At 36.3% G+C, this 25,683-nt stretch overlaps 1 protein-coding gene across 5 annotated transcripts; it reads right to left on the minus strand.

The window, feature by feature from the left end:
* Positions 1-547: 547 nt before the first annotated feature.
* On the minus strand, positions 548-18,772 carry LOC145670491 (uncharacterized). 5 transcript variants are annotated; one of them, XM_081739217.1, is made up of 7 exons: positions 18,551-18,745; positions 13,399-13,650; positions 10,677-10,928; positions 8,363-8,497; positions 6,677-6,870; positions 4,649-4,808; positions 548-3,187 (listed from the first exon to the last, which is right to left on the minus strand). In XM_081739217.1, exons 2-7 carry the CDS (start codon positions 13,607-13,609, stop codon positions 3,006-3,008), a joined length of 1,134 nt encoding a protein of 377 aa, XP_081595343.1. In that variant the 5' UTR covers positions 13,610-13,650; positions 18,551-18,745; the 3' UTR covers positions 548-3,005. The 5 variants fall into 5 exon arrangements, with proteins under 5 accessions (XP_081595343.1, XP_081595339.1, XP_081595342.1 ...); XM_081739213.1 differs by having other exon boundaries at positions 6,653-6,870; positions 18,551-18,734; XM_081739216.1 differs by having other exon boundaries at positions 6,653-6,870; positions 8,363-8,494; positions 18,551-18,732.
* Between the last annotated feature and the right edge of the window lie 6,911 nt (positions 18,773-25,683).

Raw genomic sequence — 25,683 nt, forward strand, 5'->3', positions numbered from 1 at the left:
GGGAATACCCGGATGCTGAGATGTGCAAATCCAGAGCCGCGCTACCTTCCCACATTCTTGTCCCTCCTATATCGGCCTAAGCATTGATATCTAAAGGTTATAAATGAAGTTCAATTTCACTAGAAAAGAAAAGTTGAACTTTATTTATAACCTTTAGATATCAATGCTTAGGCCGATATGGGAGGGAGAAGAATGTGGGAAGGTAGCGCGGCTCTGGATTTGCACAACTCAGCATCCGGGTATTCCCCAGGTGGGAGTGAGGAAACCCAGAGAAAGCCCTGCCGGAGAAGGGTTCGTGGTTACGCTCGACCTAGCCGAATGCCTCTTGGCAAGCAGGCTTGCTACCCGTACACCACTGGCTGCGTCACTATTGTCTGGTCCTGCACAAGATACAATGCCGTCATTCTCCTGTTGCGACCAAGGGAGCTACCATCCTCGGCAGTTTGTAAAAAAAAAAAAAAAAAAAAAAAAAAAAAAAGTCATATTTCACACATGACTGGTGAAAGGACTTCAAGGACCAGAAGAAAATCAAAGAGGTATATTTGAGCGGACAGTTTTTATTCAAAAATTTGAAGGAAAAAAAAAAACATACACATACACACAATGTAATTTATACATGATGTCAAATTATCGTACAATTAGTATTTATAACATGTTAAACAAACCTTTAAAAGCTATAGTTATGCTTTGAAGGCCATTACGCTTATTCGGATAACCAATGAAAACATTTGTTTCTTTCATTGATAACCATTTACATTTTCGTTTTAGTGATAACTATATACATTTTGCTTATTACTCAGATGTCCTAAAACTATAATGTTTTACGATAATTGTATAGGAAATAACTTTACTACAAATAACAGTGTGATATTTTGTATGTCATTTTACAATATTTGAAAAGATTATACGGATGGTCTCATTTTTATTTTTTAAATTCTCAAATGCGAGAAAGGTTTCCTGATAAGTATTGAAACAACGTGAAAACAATTCGTGCAAACAAGGAATAAAAAGAGTCTTATTTGAAAAATAATCTTATATTACACTCATAGAAACTACCTGTATAGATACATGAAACGTTCCACAATTATGCAAGAGGGCACAGAACTCTGCTATGGCATACCAAGAAAATATTAAATACTTTTCATTTCTTATTAAATACTGATACGATTTAGACAAGAATGATACATCACAAAACTGAAAAAAAAAAAAAAAAAAAAAAACCGCATTGAAGGCATTAATACTAGGCCAAAAATTTCCGAAATCTGGCTTTCAAAAAAATCCGTACTTAGATGAAACAAGCAGTCTGCGTTTCGAGATTCTGATTTTTGTTTTAAGCCGCGTGGTGCTCTTGAGCTCACTGTCACAGCCAGGAAGGGGGGGGGGGGGGAAGAAGCCATGTTGTAGAGGGATATTATGGCGCGGGCCATATAGCCAATGGCATCATTGCATGCACCTTCGGCTTCTGCTACGCAAGGCCATTCACATGAAACAAGTTACCTAACAATGTATTTCGGGCCGCCCGACGCATCCGTGTATCCCATCGGTGATATATCCAACATACGGAAAGTAGAAGCAGATGCGATCGAAATACAAAATAGAAAATTTCCGCGTTTTGCTTAAATCAGCGACAGAGCTTTTGACAGTGTCGGGCAGCCACTTGTTTCATTCGGGTTGCCTTGAGTAGCAGAAGACGGAAGGCGACAACAATGATGTAATTGGCCAGGTGACGCGCCCCAATATTTCCTGTTCAGTAAAATGGCTTGTCCCTATCCGACTGCGGCGGTTTAAGCTAAAGAGCAACAAGCCCACAACACGCGGATTCAAGTTGGACCAAAACTTTGAGCAGTATTTACGAACTGAAAGCTTTTTTTTTTTTTAATATAATTTCTTATGTCTATTTATTCAATTGGTCGCGTGGGGAATTGCCATACTTTACAAAAGCTGGTTTTCCATTGCCTTAACACACACACACCAAAAAAACTGGAGGTTGGTTAAACACATTCACTCAACGTGTTGACTCTTGACCTTGGGAGAAAAAAAAACTGGATTATTTTCTAAACATCCGTTTTTTTTTTTTTTTTTTTTTTAAATTAAGATTTTCCGACATTCGAAATTTTCTATTTTATTTTCCGGAATCTAGAAAGTAAAATTTCCGAAATTTCCCATCCCTAATTAATACTGTAGTACAGGCTTGGATCAAAATATGTCTCCTGTATGCTTGATACGAAAGTGTCCCAAAATTCACGCAAAAAGTACTTGTTACATTTTGACTTGAACTGAAAATGAGCCTTATCGCCGATTACACTTTGAGGGCTTCGTTAATCAACAAAATCGTTGCATTCGTAGTTCAGAAAATCGAATTAACGCCTTGGAATGCCAACAAGCGTAGAACTACAAGGAAAATGAACGCTATATGAACGAAAGTCAGCCAGATTCATTTAAAAAGGTCATGGAAAATTTCAACAGTGTGAGTATGTGGAAGCTATTTACCCGATGTGTTGTTCCATGCATAACCGTATACTGTATAGTTTATGAATGAATAAATAAATAAATACAATCAAGTTTTAAGTATAAATATGTATTTTATGTCAAAATTAATTCTTGCGTGAAGTTTGGGACACTCATTATTAGCGTCCTTTCTAAAAGAATTCAGTGGTCTTCTCTGCTCACAATTTTTTGTCTCTTGGAATACCGTTAAAACCAGATTCTGAAAAACAGACAGCAGCTGTATAGCTCCAAAACCAAACGTGTCTCATCGAAGTGAAAAGCCTTAGTCATAATTTCACAACGAAAACAAAAGCTTTTTTTTTTTTTTTTTTTTTTTAACATACAGAAAGAGGCATTTTGCAACGTCATTAATTTTGGTGCTAAGCCTAAAGTTCAGATCAGCGCTTGTTATACAAGGACTGTAAATATTTACATTACTAGCAACACTTGTACCTGAGTGAAAGTTCACAAAATTAGTAGAACATCCTGCAACCTGTTTCCCAGATGAACGCAATGCCTCAAGAATGGTCCATTCCTCCTTCTCGATTAGTCTCCTCTTGTGTCTCTTGGAAATTAGATGACGTACGCCTTCGTTCCCTTCCTCCATTTCTATCTCTTCCCCAGCGGAACCAGTTCTGAATCCTTTCTTTTATTTCCTGGTCTGTTGCTTTCCTGGCTACTCCATTAAGACGCACAGCCCCTGAAATGAAAATAATTTGTGAAGTCAACAGAACAATACTAGATATACTACAAATAGAGCCAATAGATTACATCAATTCTTTATTATCCGTACTTCAGTAACGGTTTTAAAACACTTGAAATATGAGCACGCAAACTTACTACAATGTTCTATGTAACAGACTGGCGTGACTGAAAACAAAACCATTGTCTTAATGATAGTTGATTTTAAAAAAATACGATTCTACACAATGAAATAAAATCTGAGCATTCACCACACAGAAATAGTAATTTTAACAGCCTCACATCATAATATTTGGTTGTAATTAAGTAAAGAAGAGAGGTCAAAAACAAAAATGGGTAAAAATCATGAAGGAAATTTCAAACACTTTAAGTCAGAACATTGTATAAGCTATGCACGAATACCAGAGATAAGTCACAGTCTACGTAAACAACTGCAAGAATCACTGCTATGCTTTCTTCTCAGATATTGGCAAACTGAAGGAAATTCGTGTCAAAAAAAAAAAAAAAAAAAGTTAACTACGTTCAACGTTGATAACAGTTAATTTTTATTCCCAAACTCTGTATCAAGTTTTAATTCTTTACAACATAAAAATTGATGATAGGTCATCGAGTTTTCTTTCTTTCTTTTAAGTGGTGGGTTTTAAGAGGGCTCTCGACGCCGAAATTAAATTGCACGCATGATTTTACAAATGATAGCGTAGTTAAAACTTCTCTGAATATTTTCCGTTGTTTGAAAGTTAGGAAATAAACTTTTTAACGCGAAAAAACAACTCATTCCTCGCTTTTTACATAACCAAAACATTCAGAGGAGTTGTAACTACGCTATCATTTGGAAAATCACATTGTTAAAAGAACAACAACTTGCAATTTTTCTCCTCTTTATAAGTTTATGAAATATTTAGGGAAACGTTTAAAATTTGCGGCAATTTAATTTCGGCGTCCAAAACGCTATTAACCTTTTTTTTAAAATTTGTTAAGTCGTATATATCATCTGCCCGCTTCTTCTTGAAAACACATTTCCTTTTACACCAGGTTTGCTTACACACAATCTTCTGTACAGTGAATATCGCATAGGGCTACGTGAATATCCCCAAACCGAATCTTCCATCTCCAAATACAATACAACTGTCAGTTCTCATTTCACAACATTGCTCTCTTCCGCATTGAAGAAAATTATTGAAAATGTACAGAACTCCCAGCAGTGAAGGCCGGTCTCGCTACTCTTGTTCCTTCTGGCGGCCCAGGCTAGAAGAGGGTGATGAAATGCGAAAATGAGCTTCATTGATTTTGCAGATATGCCCTTTTAACATGAAATAATTCAAATATATTTCATCAACCTCTGCTCCTTACATAGTAGTATCATTGAATTTCCTTCAGTGAAATGAAAGGCGTCAACACAAGTCGACTAGTGCCACTGCATCAAATTTACGAGAAGTATCGAGATAAGGTAATATCCTACCTATTATTATTCTTGAAATGGTCAACTTCTCCAGGGATCTCTTTTTACATTTCCCAGTCCAATTGTACAAGACCGCTACTTCGTCAGTAAAAACTCTTCTTAATATGTTTCTCACGACGTGGCCAAGATTTCTCCCACCAAAAGTGCCAAGGTACGTTTCCTGAAACACAATTATGAAAATAAGAAAAGAAATGAAACACTTCCTTCACGTTGTAAGTCAAGCAATTACAATATACCACTAGTGGGTCTACAGACCAATGGCCTCACGTCAATTGCAATAGCTATTTAACATCTAAGGGTGGATTTCTATAACATTACTTACGCACTGACTAGGATGAGGATTGTTTAAAAGTGCAATTTTTGTTGCAAAGACATCATTTAAGGAATGAGACGGTTCAGCCGTCGCTTGAAAGCCCAAGTAATCTAGTTACTGTTTGGAGGTGTTTAGTCGATAACTAAGATGCAATTTTTCAGAATGAACTGTTTAGTAATCAAATAACTTCGTATTTTTGAAAAGATAAAACATTATTCACGGAGAATAACTGTTCACAGATGAATAAAGGATTATTTCGATCCCATTCTTGCGTACCGATACAATCATGATGATGTACGGCTCATGCATTGAATTTGAAAGCACACAGCACACGAATCAGTTGATCTCCCATGTTTAGGGTAGTTCGACACACGGGATTGCCCATTGGCAACTGCTCTAAAGCTCTAATACTTTGTGGGAACTACTTATGAACAGGGAGTGCTCAAAGAACATCTCACACACACATCGCCGTTGTACTTAAGGTCGAAGTTGTAACGTAAGAGACGACGGTGTGGTTCATGTTGAATATTTTGAACCATGAATACGTGTCCGTGATAGAGTTTCGAATATGAAGGAAAAAGCCTCCTCTAGGCATTCCATCCGGTTAAATATTACCGGGGTTTGTTCTTCGTTAAGTGGACCATTGATTTTTTTTTTTTTTTTTTTTTTTTTTTTTTTTTTTAAGTTTCTAACCAAACTTACCGAGCAACATCTTTATTATCTCAACGTATAATTGTTTAGAAGCAGGGCTGCCACAAATAAACTACAATAGTGTGATCTACTTTGTGGGTACGAGTTTACACAATTTGGTACTTCAGTGTTTTCAAAGAAAAATGTTAAAAATTAAAATGTATTGCCTTGAACGAACTTTGAAAGTTGACGTGTTTTTAAGACGCGTAAACAATAAATAATGGGGTTCGGTAAACTTAATTCAACAATTCATGAACGTAGCACAACGAAAGGTTAAAGTCCTAGACACGTTTACACATTAAATTCATCTCTAGGTATTATTTTTAATTTGCCAAATTCTCCGTCATTCTAATGGGATTTTATTTTAATAAAAGAAATTTGAGGCCCTATCCCCTTGGTTTCAAATCTTTTAGGTATCCTTCCACCCAGCCCCCGATTTACTTTAACTTATTCTTAAATTCACTCTACTAATTAATTAAATGAAGTCCTCTTCAGTATTTCAAACGTACTGAATTGGCCTCTCTTCATTGAAGGGTGGGGGCTCCTTTCGCCGGTAGGATCCCTTGAAGAATCCACATTCGATTTTCATTCTTTCTTTTTAATCAACTTTGGGTTAACACGGGACAAGGAAGGGTGTAAGATAAAAATGACGGGCAGTTTAGTTGCAGGTCTGTTTCTGCCTACTGCACTGTTACCTTACATGAGTACGTCTTATTATGACTTCTTCCCTTCATCCACAATTGCCTAAAATCCAAAAATAAATTTTGACTCTGGATTCTGTGAGCCCCCCTCCCAAGGGAAAACTAGAAATATCTTCCTACATAAACAATTTACGATATTCCGGAATGAATAAAGTATCTAAAATTGGCAAGATGTTCATTAAAGTAAACAGCTTGAATGATATTTAATTTGTCTCCTTAATTCAATTTTTAAATATTGATGTACGGAAACAAAATTAGCGTAAAAATGCAAATATACTATTATTTAGAACACAAGCTTACCAGCGTCGTTGCATTGTCACGTACTTGAAGCCATTCTTCCAAGTTTAACACGTCAACTACTGATGTACATGGAATTGCGCAGTTTTCCGGTAAGTTCACTTTTGCAGGCGATGTAGAATTTGCCGTTTTTAATTGGTCCTTCAGTAAACAAACATCATTGCTTAAATCTATTAGCATATTTTTCATTTCTGCAAGGTGTCTTGCAACTACTGCAAAACCTAGAATGAAAACAAAATGGGAGAAAATTAATACTCAAATTTTTGTAATAATTACTCTCAAATATTATGTTCTTGTTGTGTTCAAACATGACGTGTATGAATTTTTGGATGAAAGAAAATACTTGTTAGAAAAGATAGGCGGTGGGAAGGGACAGTAGGCCGAAGCGCCAGAATACCATAAACACACCATTTGCTGTTTAAATTGGGAATAAGTGACCTAAGTATATCTAGGGTTGTTGTATTTTAAAATAAAAAGAAAAAGAGATAGTAAATAAATAAAATAAACCTTGAGTACAAAAGAAATAAGTAATTTTTAATTTACTCTCACTCACATCTTGGTAAATACTTGATTTTTACTGAAACCCTTGACATTAAGTTACGTCCAAAATCATGTGAATATGTTGGCCCTACGTCCAACCCCAGAAAATGTTTTCTTAAACAAAGGTACTGAGAAGTTAATAACATATATTTTAACATTGTAAATATTTAATGTAAAATAACATATAGTACAGTATTCATATATGTTAAAATTGTACTACGTTACTTTGTACTACACGACTATTCTCTAAAAGTCGAAAGTAGAAGAAAAAAAGATAGCTACGGGAAGTTTTATTTCTCCAGATATTTAAGTGATTTTTATTATCCTCCAGTGTTTATATACTTATCAAGTGTGTCTCTTTGTTTTAATTACACTATTACATTCTTGTAATACCTACCAACTAGGTCAGCCTATATTCAGATCAAGCTGAAAAAACACGAAAATGCCTACCTAATGTAGATACGTGTTAATTTGCCTGAACTGGCATGTACCACAACTACTTTTAACAATTAAAACTTTAGAAGGGATTTTTCGAACAGAGCTATGCCTTTCATCAGGCATGAAGCAAAAGAAACTCAGGGAAAACTAAATTAAGATTAAAGGAAACGGACTATTTACATGGAGTCACCAGCGTGTCATTGTGCCAGCCAATATAATTGAGTTTGTACCCAGACTTCCAGAAGAGCAAATGCATCCTTATTCTGCACATTCTTTAATATTAGACAACAAACCATAGTGGGCGGTTTCAGGGTTTCAGAATTACAAAATATCTTCTAAAGCCTTTGTAATTCTTAAACCTCATATCATTCACTCATAGTTGGTTGTCTGATGTTAGATCATGTGCAGAATGAGATGGATATGCTCTTTTGGAGGCGTGGGCACATAATTGCAATTTCATTGCCATGAATAATGGGAATGCTTTGTAATTCAGCTTCTGTTCAGGCAAAATAAAATGGTGGAGAAACGTGAGAACAAATCTGTCACTTCATGAACTGTTACTTCATTAAAGTTCTGAGGGTGGTTGGAATCCAAAGTTATTCATTCGGTCCTGCGTTGCATAGCTGCGATGGTTAAAACGAACGTATAACTCGAAATTTTAATATTATGTAAACAACATGAAAAAAATAAAATTTTGGCAAAAATGCAATATTAAAATCAATCAAAGTAACTTACTGCACGAGCATTCTGAAACTGTGGACGACTGTGGATAGGTCGAGTTCGAAATTATTCTTGATGTTCCGCCTTCTAACAGCTGATTGTCAGGTGATGTATTTCCATCTGAACTTGGTCGACCTTCTGTAACTTCTGCTGAGAAAAAAAAATAAATAAAAAAAATAAACTCAAATGAAAACTTTCGCAGATTATTCAAAATATTAAGATCATATTCACCGTCATACATTAAAAAATACGCTTTTTGGAACAGGGCCGCAAAGAACAGGTAGATTCTTTTAACATTTCAAACGATCTCTACTTTCAAAGCAGTTTGTTGAATTATGCCGATTTTCACATTCAACTCAGATATCGTAAATATCTAATTTTTTGTACGAACTCTGGTCCCAATCAGTTCCTACAAGTACACGTGGCAGCCATTTTTTTAAAGAATTATTCTAAGTTTCACACTCAACCAACATATTGTACTGCAACTATCAATTTTTGGGCAAAATTTGGTTCCGAAACGTTCGTAATTGCGGCACTCATGTTTTTTTTAGACAATTAAATGCCAACTATTTTGGACTTTTTTTGATGGATCATTGTGATTATCTTGGTTAACTCACATATTACAAACACCCCAGCCAAATTTGGTTCTGTCTGGGTAATAATCGTGGAAATTAGTATTTTTTTTTTTTTTTTGTTTGAATGCCCGCCATTTTAAAATTTGCCATCCGATCATTCTGGCTAATGAACTTATCCGGATTAAAAGTGTTGGACACAAAGTATGAGTATACTAATTATATTATCTAAAATATTTTACAAACCGACTTTTGAGCCAAGTTTGGTTTTAACCCGTTTCAAAATTGTGGCAGCTATGTCGTTCACAAGCAAAGTTTTTGTGTCCGGATGTGATCAAAGAAACTGTCTAGAAATTTTCCGGAATTTCAGACATGAAAGTATCTGCAATAGGTATATTCCTGAAGAAATCTGCCTATTGGCATACAATGAATAATGTTTACAATTTCAGCAGCTTTAAATTTCAGTTCCACTCTGCTTTTCTATAGTTGTATCTACGTTAACGCAGCTTGAAATGACACGAAGATTCGTTTCGTCAATGTATGCATATAGGGAAACAAACTCAATTTTAACAATAATACAGGGTGTCTACTAAAATTCCAAAATGAAATTCCATGACCTTTCAGACCAAATCACAATTTCCTAACATTCTCAAGAGCAAATTTGGGTACAAATTAGGCTGAATTTTCATCCATGCGATAGAAAGGTACTTTACTAGCAATTTGGTAGCATCTAAAGCCGACCATAGACATTTTCGGTGATGAATTTTGACGTTTTATAAAACAAAATTTTCCAATCTGTACTTACATTTGCAGTTTTAAAAAAATCGTGACCCAAAAACTAAAGTTCGTGACTTTCGTGACCGATAGACACCCTGTAATAAAGTGTGGACTCTGCACGGAACGACTCTGAGTGAACTTGTATACCACTTTGGAATATTATTCACTAAAAGCAAACATATATGACGAAAGCAATTTTATTTATTCCCAAAAATACCTTACTTGACAAGATGCAATTTGTAACAAGACCTTCCTCAGACGCACTGACTTGTCACGTAAGGGTGTGCGTTTTTTAAATAGCATTGCTTTGGTCTTTTTTTTTTTGTGCCAATACTCTGTATGGTGCAGATATTTATTTTAAAGAGTGAAAACTATGTGACAGGACCGGGGATAAACCCTGGTACATTTTAGATACCCTTACAATGCACTTCCAACTGCACAAATCAGTCATGCTGCACAGGTAAAAAAGGAAAGACTTATCGTCAAAATTGAATATTTGATCACAAACGGCAGGAAACTGCACCCTGTCTGCAACTGTGCTCAAATTTAACTAGTATGAAGGTTATTTTAACATTAGACCTCGCGATAAATCTGTAAAAATGTTATTCGGATTCATTTTTCGAGTATTCCTTTGCACCCTCCACCCCCACCCCCTCCCCTTCTTTGATTTAGCCTCCCTCCCGTCCACACAGATAGCCTGGAATCTCCAAAGTGTGTGTGCACATTTCTAAGGTTGTTCTAACAGAAGACAGTGCATTAAATTTGTGTTTAATAAAAAAAATTATTGTTTTTCATACATTTTTGTCCTTTCAGACCAGGGTTTTACCCTGCTGTCCGATTTACCTCCCCAACGAGCCTGACCTGTACTTTGAACAATAAACAATCTGTAAAAATTTCATTCGAATCAGTTTATGCATTCGGCAGAACACACAAACAACACAATGGCCGGCACTAATTAAGAGAATATAAAGAATACACACCTGCATCACATGAAGCTGGTTCTGATGGTAATGAACGAGGCGGTGAAGGTAAACTTAGTGATGAATTCCTGTAATTCGTACGACATTGCCCTCTTACATAAAATTCATCCTCACTATCATCATCATCATCACTAATTAATCTACTCGGACGCTTTTTCTTCCTCTGAGGTCGCCCTGTAATTTCGTTATCAGTTTCTAGATTAGATTCATCCTGGGCTTGTACCAGCTTTCTTCTTGCCTTGAGTAGGTCATCTGAAAAATAAATTTGAGTCACTTTATGTAAAAACACCCAAAACGGTATGAAGACGGTAATGAAATTCAGAGGTGTGAAAAACGTTTGAAATACTTTCAAGTGTTTCGTTATCAGAACAAATATGATACTACAGTGTTCATATTTTCAGAGCTGGGGACTAAATTCAGGTGTCGATCGCTGCCGAATTTGGATATTCGACGTCTTTAAAAGGTTAGATTAAGTTTGATAACAAGCTGGAGCTTCTCTGTATAACAATAAAGCAATTTTACTTGTGAATCAAAAATAAAGTAAACATTCGGCACAAATTGACACCTTGAAATGGTTTTGTTGAATGTTTGAAATCAGCCAGTAGTCCGCACACCCTCTGTGGAGCACTGGCTTTTGGTTATATTTGCTGCTTTTCCCATATGTTGGTGTCCATGACGAGTACATTAACAGTTGTCATGGGCGCAAGCTCTGAAAAACTCTCATTTGCGCTCAAGTTTACACATGACCTGCGAGCACTACAGTGCGCTTAAAGCTTAAACATGGCCGAAATGTGGCATCGGTCAAATCGCTTCATTTTTACAAATGTTGTAGACAATGACGAGTACATTAAAAGTCACTGGCGCAAGCTCTGAAAACTCATATGTGCGCGCTACATCGCGCTCGAGTTCATGTAAACTTCAGTTGGAATAAGATTGTTTTCACATATGTTGTAGAGCTTGTCGAGTTTAAAAATCATTTAACAAGAAAGCCAACCTGGCCGGCGAAGGCCTATAAAAACAAAGCGATTTGACCTAAACCATATTTCGGCCATATGTAAACTTGAGGCGCTGGAACGCGCGCATATGAATTTTCCAGAGCTTGCGCCCATGACAACTTTTGATGTAGTCGTCATGGGCTGCAACGTATGTGAAAATCAGACAATTTAAGCGGAAGCCACTGCTACATAAGGGGTGTGCACTTTTGTGGAAGCACCAGAAAACCCAAAACACATTAGTTGTATACGAGACTAGTGCAGCCATCTAACATTGCGGCTGTTCCTTCACACACATCTTGCTTTCTTTGCTTTGTACTTTTCCTTTCTATCGACTTTCTAGTGTCCCGTTTTAAAACACGTCCACGACTTTCTGCAGCCGTAGACTCTTTTTGAAAATTTTCAATGATCTTTCACAATCATCGTGTGTAGGGGAAGGTTCGCCGAAGGATGGTATCTCACAGACAAGTCAATACGGCGAGTGATATCATTCTTAGGCGAAACTCCCCTCCACACACACACACACATACACGGTGATTGTGAATTTAAGGCTTTGTTCATGAGGAAGAACATTGACACTTTTCAAACAGAGTTTACGGCTACAGAAAGTCGTGGACGTTTTGAAACGGGAGACCAGAAACTTCGATAGAAAGGAAAAGTAAAAAAAACAAAGAAAGCAACAATTCATATATATAACATAAAGAAGAAACACACACTAACGTAAGTTTCCAAGACATACAAGGAGACAACTCGATGAGACTTGTTATATCTGCATTTTGTTCGCTCATCCTGACTAAACGAATTTGAACGCAAAACGATTAATTGAAACTGGTATAATTCCCTATTACACTCGACTGGAAACTAATTAAAATCGAAAAGTAGCCTATTTAATGTGACTTATAGGAATATGCTTTTACTCTAAGTATTAGCTGAGTCAATATACATTCACTTTTCCATCCAGCAAGAGATTTCAACTCCATAACACTTTAAACAATTGTATCCGTTACGATTTTTTCCTGCTTCGTGGAAATCACTTCACTTATACCTTGAATATCTATAGTAATCACAGAGTATTGAAAGAGTTTTATTGTTAAATGTATAGGAGGCATTCCATACGAATTCACCAGAGGCATGTTGCTTCATAGTCACAGATTTGATTGATATTTATATTACTGAACGCTAGTGTTATATAGGTAACAGAAATGCAATATGAAATTATTCTAACAGATACTGCAGAAAATACAGGGTGTTCAAAAAAATGATGAATCTTCCCAAATTGGTCGTTTCTTTTTGGGAAATCACTCTTTGAACATCCTGTGTTTTCTGCAGTATCTGTTAGAATAATTTCATATTGCATTTCTGTTACCTATATAACACTAGCTTTCAGTAAAATAAATATCAGCCAAATCTGTGACTATGAAGCAACATGCCTCTGGTGAATTCGTATGAAATGCCTCCTTATACATTTAACAATAAAACTCTTTCAATCATAAAGAAAATAGCAAACACGCACGAACAGAACCCGGTAATGGGCTATTACGTTTCATTCTCTACAAATTTGAATATCAACTGAAGATTAAACTTCGGGCACAAAAGAGGGGCATAGGGCCGACTCGACACAAGATCAGCTACTAAGATTACCGCGTTAATATTATCTTATTAAACAAACTAACAATTTTTTTTTTCAATAACATCTACATTTTGTCATTCCATATCGCTGACAAACAAACCTGTGTGATAAAAAAACCTCTTTATGGTGTGTAGAGGCCAATCTTCCGTAGGCGTACTATTCTCTGCTAAGAGTTTATTATATTTAAACATTAACGTGCGAGGTGGCCAATACGTCTCTCTTTTCCTGGGAGTCAGCCAAGACTCATGTACGATCCCAACACCTCCGCCACTGTCTTCTTTAAACTCAACAACATGATATGACAATTCCATTTTCCTCTTTAAAGGTGTTGATCTGGAACCTACTTAATACACTGAAACAATCAAATACGTTAATGATTGTCATTATCATTCCAGTAAATCTGAAATCACCTTCGATCAATTTATCATCAGTTCGAAGGGAAAGAGTTCAAACCGGGATCTAGCTTCAGAACCTAACCAAACTGAAAAAATACATCTATCCCAGTGATGGCCAAACTAGTGCTATTAAACCTATCATAATATGGCACGAGCCACATCATATATCTAATCGCCAGGTGCTACAACTTCAATTGCTCAAACGGACTGATCTAATAATGACATATTTAGACAATCACTTCAAGGTTGTGATAACTAGACCCCGGATTTGCACCAAAAATTAGAAATGTATACACTGAAAAGTACAAAAATACGTCTTTACATGCTCATATATATATTTATTGCTTTGTTTATATATATATATATATATATATATATATATATATATATATATATATATATATATATATATATATATATATTTCAATTTTAAATCCCAAACTTCGATATTTAATGAAAAACAGACGATAATTAAAATATCAGTGTATATAATAGTCAGCGTTCCCAGTTATTTGATTTGTCGACCGCGAATGCCCCGACTTTTCCAGGTCACTATTTGCACAATTCCAGGACTTTAAAAAAAAAAAAAGTTCTATTTTTCCGAGCAGAAGTTGATTATACAAGTACAGTTGTATCTGCACATGTGTACTCGGCGTTAAAATGCCGTTACATCTAATTTAAAGTGGAAATATGAAACCTGTGGCTCGTCGCAAGACGAATAATAATAATAATAATAATAATAAAAAAACCTGCTGTAGCAAAATAATGCTATACAAACGGTTTGAGTAATATAAATCCGTACTTCAAATTGCGCGAATTTCCCATATCAGTGGGAACGCTGATTGAACTTTTTATGGAGGACGAAACAGGGGCGGGGATATTTTCATGCATACCTGAACTTTATTTACACATTTAAACAAGATAGAGGCTATAATAGGGTCTAAATATGTGAGTCCATTAGTGTTATGGGTGGTTAGGAAGAAATATAATGAAAAATCATACCACCTGATTTAATTAATTTAACAAACACGAGATATGTCTTAATGCCATTTTACACTAGATACATTACTACATTAACTACAAAAAGGGGCCGACCAGTGCTATTTGTCAGGTACCATCTCACCATTTGCCTGCTAGGACAGAGAAACTCTGGAAAACCCGGTTAGGATCGCCGGCCGTAGGAATCGAACTCATGATCTCCCGAATAGGAATTCAACAGAGCTAACTAGCATGGTCTTTATTTCTGTTTTCATGAACTTAAGGTGTACGCAAAAACGGGGATTTTTCTAATATATATATATATATATATATATATATATATATATATATATATATATATATTCCCCAGCAACCCTACAGTACTTTTCTTATTACTCATTAAGCTTACAGTCGTGGAGCAAATTGTGAGTTTCAGGTTACTAGTATTCTATAGGAGATATATTCAATTTTGAGGACACTGAATCCCATTTCTAATGTTTTCTTTTTCGGGAAGAAGTGAGATTTTCTAAGAATGCCCAAACCCTCTTCAAAACCTAGACAAAGGTAAAATTTAAAAAAAAAAAAAAAAAAAAAAAAAAAAAGCATTTCTTGCATAGAAATAGGCTCAAACGTTTTTGATACAAACCAACCAAGCTTTCTCAAATTTTAAGATGGATTAACCAAACAAATTTTTAAACCTTTTTATTTAGTGAGCTGTTGTGTAAAAGTTCATTTCTAATTCATACGTATCTCACAGTTATGTTTGTGGAGAATTTAGATAAGAAAATAATTCTATATTTTGCAGCATGTCCATTTAATTAAAAATTGTTCTTGCAAAACAATTATTTTTTAAATTAATTTATAACTGTGTGAAATACGAACATTATTATTCTCTAATGTGGAGATTGCTAATCTTACATACTTCCTATCATCCCATTTCTGGCGTACTCACGTATCTCAATTTTCTAACACGCGAACCTCGTCCTTATCGACGCACATGTTCAGCTCATTTGGTATGTGGATTGTTGACAAATATCAAAGTGAACTGTAGTACTGGTGCTGTAGTGAATTTAATACATCATGTATCTCACGTGATAATACAGCACAGGGTGGCGAGCGGGAGATGTTTCTGAAATTCCCTGACCAATTTAAGGTTTTGTAACCTGGAATACCCCTGTCAAAACTCCCCCCCCCCCCTGTGTGTGACATTAAATATGGTATTTCATTTAGCGCAAGGCCCAAAACGTTACTATAACCATTCCTCATATCATCATTATACAATTTTTATGCAATATAACCTAACTTTATCTAACATGAAGTCTGTATCGAGAACCAGATAACGTAACTGCCGAATTTACGGCAATTGTGTACATTGCAATCTTCATTAGTTCTATCGTACGACACGCTTAGTAGCTACTCAATGCTGCCAATGTACTTGAAAATGGGCCGTTAACAATCAGCGATAATTGTTACGATTAGTAACTTACACAGTGTTGCTTATGCTGCTATTAGTTCTCTCTCTCTTTTGATTACTAATTATGACTAGAATAAAAAAAAAAATCAATAAATGCACTTGGAGGAAAAATCACCCCCGTGTTAAGAGCGCGCATTGCATGCCCAATCACTCCCTACAAGAAACTTTGTTTTTTGTCTCACAGGGTTGGTATATTATTAGAATGTAGCCGATTGGGTAATATTTGACGTGAGCCGCTTCGGAGTTCGTGCAAAAGTTGGGGGCCAACTTTAGCAAAAATAGAAAGATTTACAGGAGAAATGTGTTAATAGCACTGAATCGTAATTCAACTGTCAGTGAATTGTGAGAAAAATTTAAACGAATTTAGCGAGAAATAAGAGAAACAAATGAAAGTGAATCGCGATATAGCCGTGAATAAGTACCTAAATGGCCTAATCTTGCATATCGTGCGATATTTCAATATTAAATTTCGTGCTTACGTATGTGGGAAGAGAGACTGAGCAGTTGTACAATCCGCGGCAAAAAACCTGCAACATGAGCATATAAGTTTATTGTGAAATGACGAAGTTTTATGCTCCAAAATAAGTGTGCACAGGAGGAGGCCGAGGTGTATCCTGGCGTGATTCGTTCCACTTAGACGTTATGTTTATTCCCTGTGCTGTTAGGCGTAGTTTCACAATAAACTTACATCCTCATGTTGCAGGTTTTTTGCCGCGGATTGTACAAATCATGAAGGTAAGTAGGAAATAGTAAAAGAACCAAAACCTAACCTAACCTATCCTAACATAACTTTGAAAGGAAATGACAAAATATGTAAAGAAAATAACACAATTGTCGTCGTAAAAACTGGCCCACAACTTGTGCACAATTGCTACCACTTCTCTCATACAGTGTTACTTATGGTACAAATCAATGTTATTTTGGTTACTAATAATGTTAAGATCAGAAAACCCGAAGAACAAACCTCAATAAAGGCACCTGTGGGGGGAGGGGGTTAAGAGCATGACATATACGCGGTACCGATACCGGTACTTCCAAACAGTGTTATTTGGTTATTACTTATGTCCATAATCCTACAAAGATCCATAATTTCATTGTGGAAGGAAAGGAATGTGTTAAAAGCGCACAAACACGTCCGTCACCTTGCCGCGTCTCCGCCCTCTAAGGACCTACCCTTATAAGACACTTAATCATCTTCTCTCGTTCACAGAGTTGGCTGTGGTAATCAAATAAAGGTAGATCATTTTAACTGGCAACTCCAATCGCTGAAAAGCCTCACGCCAACTAGCGTTGTACAAGGGTGAGAAGAGGCTAATGTAAACTAACACCAAATTGGTAGTCACTGATGCTTGCACGGTTGTGGACATAATTAATAACGAAATAGCGCTATTTGGGAGTAGCGGGACTGTGTATAGCGCGCTCGTAACACGGGGGTACCTCCCCCCAGCCTTTTTAAGGTTTGTTCTTTGGGTTTTCTGTTCTGCACATTTATTAGCAACCAAAATAACACTGATTTGTATCATAAGCTACATATATGAGAGAAGTGGCTAATGTAAAATATTACCAGAATTGCTCCTTCCGTCATACAGCATTGCTATGGTACAAATCATCGTTATTATGTTGATAGTAATGTCCGCAATGCTAAAAAGGGTGATGAAGAGGGTGTGTGTTTGAGTACAAGGGTACATAAACGTTTTTGGCAATGTGACCTTGCACTAAAAACTCCACACACTATCTCCTTTTTTAACTGTAGACGTTGCTAGCAACGAAATAACGATAATTTGCACAATAGCCAACGCTGTCTTTTGCGCGCAAGGACACATTGCCGAAATTAGGTGTGCCCTTGTACTCATACATACACACACTGCATACCACCCTTTTTAGCACTATGCATATCACTAGCAATGAAATAACGATGATTTGCACCATAGCAGACGATGCGCGACAGGAGCTAATCTGACCTATTATCGCATTTTTTTTAAAGATACCGTACTCAAAAAACCAAACCTGTTCCGAAATTACTTGGTACAATCGCGTTAACGGCGTATATCGTGTGCAGCTCACGGTAAAGTTTTACTGACACCATTTGTGTTTATTTTACCACTTCTGAAACAAACTCACATAAATTTAACGAACCTATGAGGAAGGAGGACCAGCTAACGCAACGCTTCCCACATTGCTCTACCCGTTTTTAAATTTACGTACACCTATTATGGGCAATCATATATCAATAGAATTACCTGCCGCTTTGTTTATAATCCTAGCGAACACAACACGGGATTTTATGTACGCCGAAAGTTTTGATTGCGTATTGAACTACAACCACTTATTATATATAAGTTAGGCATGCTACTGAACATATCTACAATGACATGAAATAATTACAAAATTGCATGAAAACTTACCGAAATCCAGCAAACGGAATCCTGCTGGGCGCAATCTTCGTACATACACTACACACTATGGCGGACTTCTGGCGGTTCGCCTGATGCACTCTGGGTAGGAATCACTCCTGCCTCCTACCGTCCACAGTATGAACTAGACGTGAAAATCTGGTAATTTCAACATGAAAAATATCATATCTAAATTACGTAATTGTGTTTTCTTCTGTTTTAATATTTGTTTTACTTTCCATTAATACATATTTTATATATATAAAAAATACACCTAAAAATCAACAATGGCCCACTGTTGCAAAAAGGTTTGTTGAATTCAACTATTATTTCAACGTAAAATGATGTTGGGCCAACAGTGGGACTTGGTTGGTTGCAAATAACGGCGTAAACAACACTGGACCAACGTTGCTTTTGTCACCAAAAATCAACGCAACCATATTTTAACGTTGGCCCAGCCATTTTGGTTACTTGGGTATTGAATTAACATGTAAAACGTAAGCAAGCAAGCAACGACTTGTCTGTCAGTTTTGTAAACTAACACCGCCACAACATCATGAATACTGAAAGGGATTCATTGCAAGAAAGGCACCACTGCTTCCATTGGCTAAATTTGTTTTATCAAATAAAATGTTCAAAAATCACTGTATACTGCATCAAATTTGACAGGGTTATTTCCACCTTACTATAATCGAGCTAACTAAATTTTTATTTATTTATTTATTTATTTATTTATTTCGACTTATTTTACATGTCCAGGTTAAGACTATATGTAGCCTTATCTACCACCTAAACATGACACAAAATTGAAAAATCAAAGAATATACCTAACAATAGCAAAAAAACAGTTAGAAAGTAAAAAAAAAACACAAGAAACAGACGGTCACTTGAACACACAAACACACACACACACACACACACACATAACACACACAAATATAATATAGTGCTACATGAAAGTACATACTTGTTACAATATGTAATAAATGTTGAGTTTCATATCTCTATGACAAGCTTCTCTATTGGCTCTTCTGTCTCTGTGTCCATTCAACCCTGCTTCGATAAAGGCTAGCAAAGTATTCCAATCACGACACGTTGAAATTATATATGATTTGGAGGAATAAGTTGATCTATGAATAAGAATTGCAAGTTGGCTATTAAAACGTGATCTTGTGTCCCTCTCATGGAAATCGCTTATAAAAATAAGGTGTTTTAGAAGATAGGAAGGTTCTGTAAAAGTAAGTGTTTTATACAACAGTACCAACGAGTGCAAGTTTCGCCGTTGCTGCATCTTCAGCCATTACAGCTATTTAAAGAATGGCGTAACATGATTTGAGAATTTTAAGTTAAAAATAAAACGTATACAAGCATTTTGTACTCGCTGCAAACGCTTTTGTAAATGTATACATATCTCTCTTATCCAAAGCAGAAAGTATATCATCAGTAATACTGGTAAGAGCTGAAGAAGTTTACGAAACCCGGATTGAAAAGTGTCTAAAAGGTTGTAAGTTCGAAGGTGCTCACATATTTGATTACTTACAATATATTCAAGAGCTTTGGATAGGGCAGGTAATATTGAAATAGACCTTAAGTCTTCTGCTGACCTTACATCCTTAGTCTTAGGAAGAAGCAGGACTCGTGCTGTCTTCCACAAGACTGGGAATGTTCCGGTAGTAAGGGAAAGATTAAATAAATTGGTAATTGGGGAGAGGACGAAGGGTAATATTTTCTTGATCAATGTTATGCTTATTTCATCAGCACCTATAGCAGTGGATTTTATCCTCTTAATCGCTTTCATTACATCCTGTGGGGTAACACAAGTGAAAGAGAAAACATTTTCTTCAAAATTAGGGATTTGTCCTGTATTATCAGATCTTGCATTTATCTGTGAGCTAGAGCTATCAATTCTACAGAAATAATTGTTAAGATAATCGGCAGAGAAAGGAGCAGCTACATCCGGCTGGACTCTTTTGCTGCTACGAATGCCAAGTAGCTTCAAATTTGTCCAAAGATGGGAGGAATTCTTGTTCTCAAACAGGGTGTAGGATAATTTTAATTTCGCATTACGCACGGCTTGATTACATCTATTTCTAAGGATCCTATATTCCTCAAATTCGTCATTTATTCGTTGGGTAGATTCAATTTACGTGCTTTCTTAAATTTGCTATACGCTCTGTCGCGACAAGCCATTAAACTTCGAATTTCATCTGTAATGCAGGGCGAAGGAGAACGAGTAACACGTTTTTCTCTCACGGGGGCATGAATGTTTAGAAGATAAAATAATAACTCATTGAAATAAGATAGTTGGTCATCCACAGAAGGAAAAGAACTTATTAGATGCCAAGGCAATAACGCAGCATCACGCAAGAGTGCTTCATTGTTAATGTTGGCTAAATCTCTGTATAAAACAACTTTAGTAATGAATTTGGGAGTCTTAATTGAATAGCAAACAAAGATAAGATCATGACGCGAAATGCCAGGTACTGAAAATTGACCGAAATGAAGAACTCTATCACTGTCGGAAGTTAAGATTAAGTCGAGAAGTGAATCTAAGGTGGAGTATGAAACGTAGCTTCGAGCGGGCAGATGGAAAATTTTAAGGATGTAGTAATCTCGAGGAATGTTTCTACTTCACGTTTAGTGGACAATAAATCAAAGTTCATGTCCCCAAGTATGAGACTATGCATATAAAGTGGTGAGATACGAGAAATATCTTCTTCGAAATTCTTAAATGATGCCCCTGGTGGGCGGTACACACAAGCCAAAAGTAATTTTTGGTTCTCAATACATATCTCAACTATGATGTACTCAGATTCGAAGCTATAATGACCACCTGATTGACAAATAATTTTTGCGTCAATGTCATTTCGCAGAAAGATTGCAACCCCACTACCACCTATGGAATTATATGTGAGATTCATTTAAAAGTTCTTTAAATTCTCTCTCAATTGAAATCTGGCGAAGAGCATGATTTACCATTGTTCAAATGTTGCTGCAGATTCCCACATACAGTCATAGTCAGGCCCGCAACTAGGCTTGTCCCAAACTATTTGTGGCCCCCGAAGCCTCAATACAAATTTCTATTATTAATTGAAAAAACACAATTTAGTTATTTGTAAGATAATTTTTGGCGACTTGGCTCCCCGTAACATATTCATGCCCCCCCCAAACCTAGTCACAGTCACACAATAACGAACTGACAATTTCCTATGAAATATGCGTCTTCAGTCAGTGTTGCAGGCTGCTGCTTGTACATTCTCTGATTAGAAATACTTGATAACACCAGAGGTGCAACAGGATAATTCTTTCCAGTCACTATTGAAACTTAATTTTATCTTTTTCTTATATAATTTAAAAACACTTCATACAGGCCCTACACTATACAACACGTATTGCTGTTGCCGATTCTTTTTTTGTTCTTAATGTGTAATGTGGACACTTCCTCTTCCGATAGCAGTGACTAGTTCCCCTATGAGTGTCGTAGTGTGAAAGTGGTATGCTAAAATCGGCGACCTGACAGACTTCCAAAGAGACATCTGCTCTGTCGCGACAAAACGCTGTAACTTTGGCGGAGGAGTTTTGAAGAAAAGAGCCATAAAGTCACTACAGACCGGCTAATTTCCTACTTACATCGAAATTCTCTTTGGTATATGACTCAGCTCAATGCTGGGCCTGGTGAACATAAATATCGGTGGCGGGAAATTAAAAAATGCTTATAGCGACAAAACAATGTAACTCAAGTTACAGCTTTTTGTCGCGACACGGCAGACATGATCGTTGGTTCACGTCTGGTTGAAGCTTTAGTGGAACAATGGCGAACATTGTGGGAGTATCGAAGGGCATACACAATTCTCCAATGTCATGAGGGCATATACAATTCAGGGGAAAACGACGTCTTCAAAGCACAACAGTGGTCGAAAGACGATCCTGTCAGATAGGGACCGGAGGGGATTAAAAGGGATTGTAGCAGCTAAAAAGAAGACCACTGCAATAAAAATTACATCTGAACTCAATTCCGGCCTACAAGCCCGGTTTCATCGAAAACAGTGCGACGGGAACTTCATAAAATAAAAACTCATGGCAGAGCCGCAATCGCCAAATCCCTGGTCGCAGCAGTAAATGCCAAGAGGTGTATCCACTGGTGCAAGGACAACAAGGCGTGGACTCGTGAGCAGTGGAAACACGTAATGTGGTCCTATGAATCGACCTTCACCTTGTTTCCAACAACCGGTCGTGTTTACGTGTGGAGAACACCGTCGCAGGCCTATGATACAGACTGTCTGCTCCCAACTGTAAAGCATGGGGGTGGTTCTGTTACAGTATGGGCGGTGGTATCGTGGTTTTCTGCAGATCCCATCATAGCCCTGCATGGAATGATGAATGCTAAGGCATATGAGGCTATTTTGGGGGACTAGGTTCTACCCATGGTCCAAATATTGTTCCTTGATGGTAATGACATCTACCAAGATAATTTGGCACCCTATCACGCTGCAGAAACAGTGAAATCATGATTTGAGGAGCATGACTAGGATCTATTTCACCTTCCCTGGGTCCCACAGTCACCAGATCTGAACATCATTGAACCATTGTGGTCTGAGTTAGAAAGGCGTGTTCGGTCTCATTACCCTCCACCAGCATCCCTTAAGGAACGGGAACTTTTGTTTGGAGGAACAAAGGTACAAAATTCCACATACCACGATTCAGGAGCTGCATACGTCCATTCCACGTCGGATCCAAGCTGTTTTGGACGCAAAAGGAGGCCCCACACCATACTAGGTATGATTATCACACTTTTGCAAACGTATATATATATATATATATATATATATATATATATATATATATATATATATATATATATATATATATATATATATATATATATATATATATATATATACCATTTTAAAACACATTTTTCTGACCAGAACAAAATGAATTATTTAATAATTATACGATTTTTGTTACAGTTTCAAGGACCTAACGTCCTCTTCATCAGACATTGAGAAAAGACAGATGACAGCAAATCTTATATCTTCCTCAGGACTGTCTTCTGTCTTTTCTCAATGTCTGATAAAGAGGACGTTAGGTTCTTGAAACTGTAACAAAAATCGTATAATTATTAAATAATTCATTTTGTTCTGCTGAGAAAAATGTTTTAAAATGTTATTGTGATTATCCAGAACCATGGAGTATATATATATATATATATATATATATATATATATATATATATATATATATATATATATATATATATATATATGTGTGTGTGTGTGTGTGTGTGTGTGTGTGATTTCAGTATAAAGTGACATATTTAGGTATTGGCAGGTTTCAATTAATGAATTAATTGAAAATAAAATGTTTAGGTAAAATAATATAATCAGAAAAAATAATATACTATTTTAGTACGTTTATTAGGCATGACTCCACCAGAATAATAACTGAGTGACCCTGCATGTTGTAAAGCCAAAATTGTTTTAAAGGGAAATAAAATAAATAGCCAATACACTCGAATATAGCAGTTAGCGTATGCGTTGAATGGCCCTACCAATGGGCGTGGGGGATCTGAGGCCCACAGCACTTTCTTTATTTATAAATAGAAAAAAATACTAAAAACTAACCAAGTACGTTTTAAGTATGGTGAATGGGGTCAAGCTTGACAATCAATGAATATCAATTTTTTATTTAGATTTTGTGGCCTCCGAATTCCCCCCCTCTTTCGTGTTCCTCATGTAAAGTGACTATTTTAGATCAGTGTGCGACATTTTTTATCTCGATCACGGAGTATTAATTTGGCTCTAATAAAATCCATATTTTATGAAAAGCTCTAAAATAAATTTTACATGAGATATATGGAGTTCAATACACAGCACACGCTTGGTTTGGCCGTACTTCCTTCTCATTGTTCCGAATCAACATCAGTACCTCGATATGTAACGGGAACGAAAACATTTTTTCCTCCTTCTTCGAACAAAATGGAATTAAGGAAAAATGTCGGTTTGAGCAAAATATAACACCTCATTATATATTAGAAGTTTTATATATATATATTAGAAGTCTTAAAGAGATGGCATACTGATGAATAAAATTTAAGATAAATCTTTCATACATATGTGATCAGTTAATTATTTATGTATATTAGGGTATATTAGGATGAAGAATAAGAACATAATCAAAATTATAAATTTCATCAAGCGCACTGGTTATTTAATGGGGTACAATATATAAGGGTATATTTGACATTTGACATGTATATTGCTTTGAGGTACTTGAGGTGCGTAAGGTACATGCCAGGTACATACATAGCATGTGCTAAACAGCCCAAAAATGTCCTTTGTACCTGATTGGAATGTAACTAATGTACTGTGGGCAACCTCTGCTTCTGTCAAGAACATACCTAGAACATACTGTGTACATTCCCCAGGTAGAGTCACTCGCATAAGTACCTGGACCACTGACTGTTGTAATTCTATTACTTGGGTGTTCAGGTCGTTTGCTGTTGTGAGAATTCCTAGACAGATGAAACCCGACTTACATGTAACTTTTCTCTGCACTGACATCAGTTGGTAGCACTGAGTCAAGTGTTTATGCAAGTAATATTGTGAGTAGACAAAGCACGAAACTTTTCTCCATTCCGAGATGAATCTGTCTGGTTCAGAACGTGTTGTCCAATGAACATCATATTACTGTTAATCTCAGTATGGTTGTGTATGTAATGTAGTATTATTTCATTTTATACTGTATATTCAAAGAAATAAAGCACTGATCACACATGAATCAAGAAATGCTTGAAAGTAGACGAAAATATCAAATCCAGAACAACTGCTGGAAAGAAGTTTCTAATTCACTGTCTCCATTGACAGACCTTCTCCAATTCTCCTTATTCCAACATCTTTTCTTTCTAGGGAAGAAAAGGTATTGCTTGTCACACTGAGTTTGCATTGAAATTGAAATTGATGCAGAAGCACTTGAAAAAGCTTCAACCTGGCCGGGATTCGAACCAGGGCTTACAGAATAGAAGTTCAATACGCTACAGAAATTTTACAGAATACGGTTGACTCCGTAACAAAACACTATAACAAGTACTGAGACACAAAGATATATATTAAGACACATTACATTTGAGAGCTCTTCCAAAGGGA

Source organism: Thermobia domestica, chromosome 14, assembly GCF_964235325.1.
Source record: "Thermobia domestica chromosome 14, izTheDome1.hap1.1, whole genome shotgun sequence".
Lineage (NCBI taxonomy): Eukaryota > Metazoa > Arthropoda > Insecta > Zygentoma > Lepismatidae > Thermobia > Thermobia domestica.

What these genes read in the sequence shown, in the direction of transcription:
- LOC145670491 (XM_081739213.1), bottom strand. Translation starts at nt 13,609, where the DNA reads ATGGAATTGTCATATCATGTTGTTGAGTTTAAAGAAGACAGTGGCGGA. An exon ending in GAGGTTTTTTTATCACACAG is followed by an intron (nt 10,929 to 13,398) that starts GTTTGTTTGTCA and finishes TTTATTTTTCAG; the next exon opens with ATGACCTACTCAAGGCAAGA. An exon ending in AGTTTCAGAATGCTCGTGCA is followed by an intron (nt 6,871 to 8,362) that starts GTAAGTTACTTT and finishes TTTTCATTCTAG; the next exon opens with GTTTTGCAGTAGTTGCAAGA.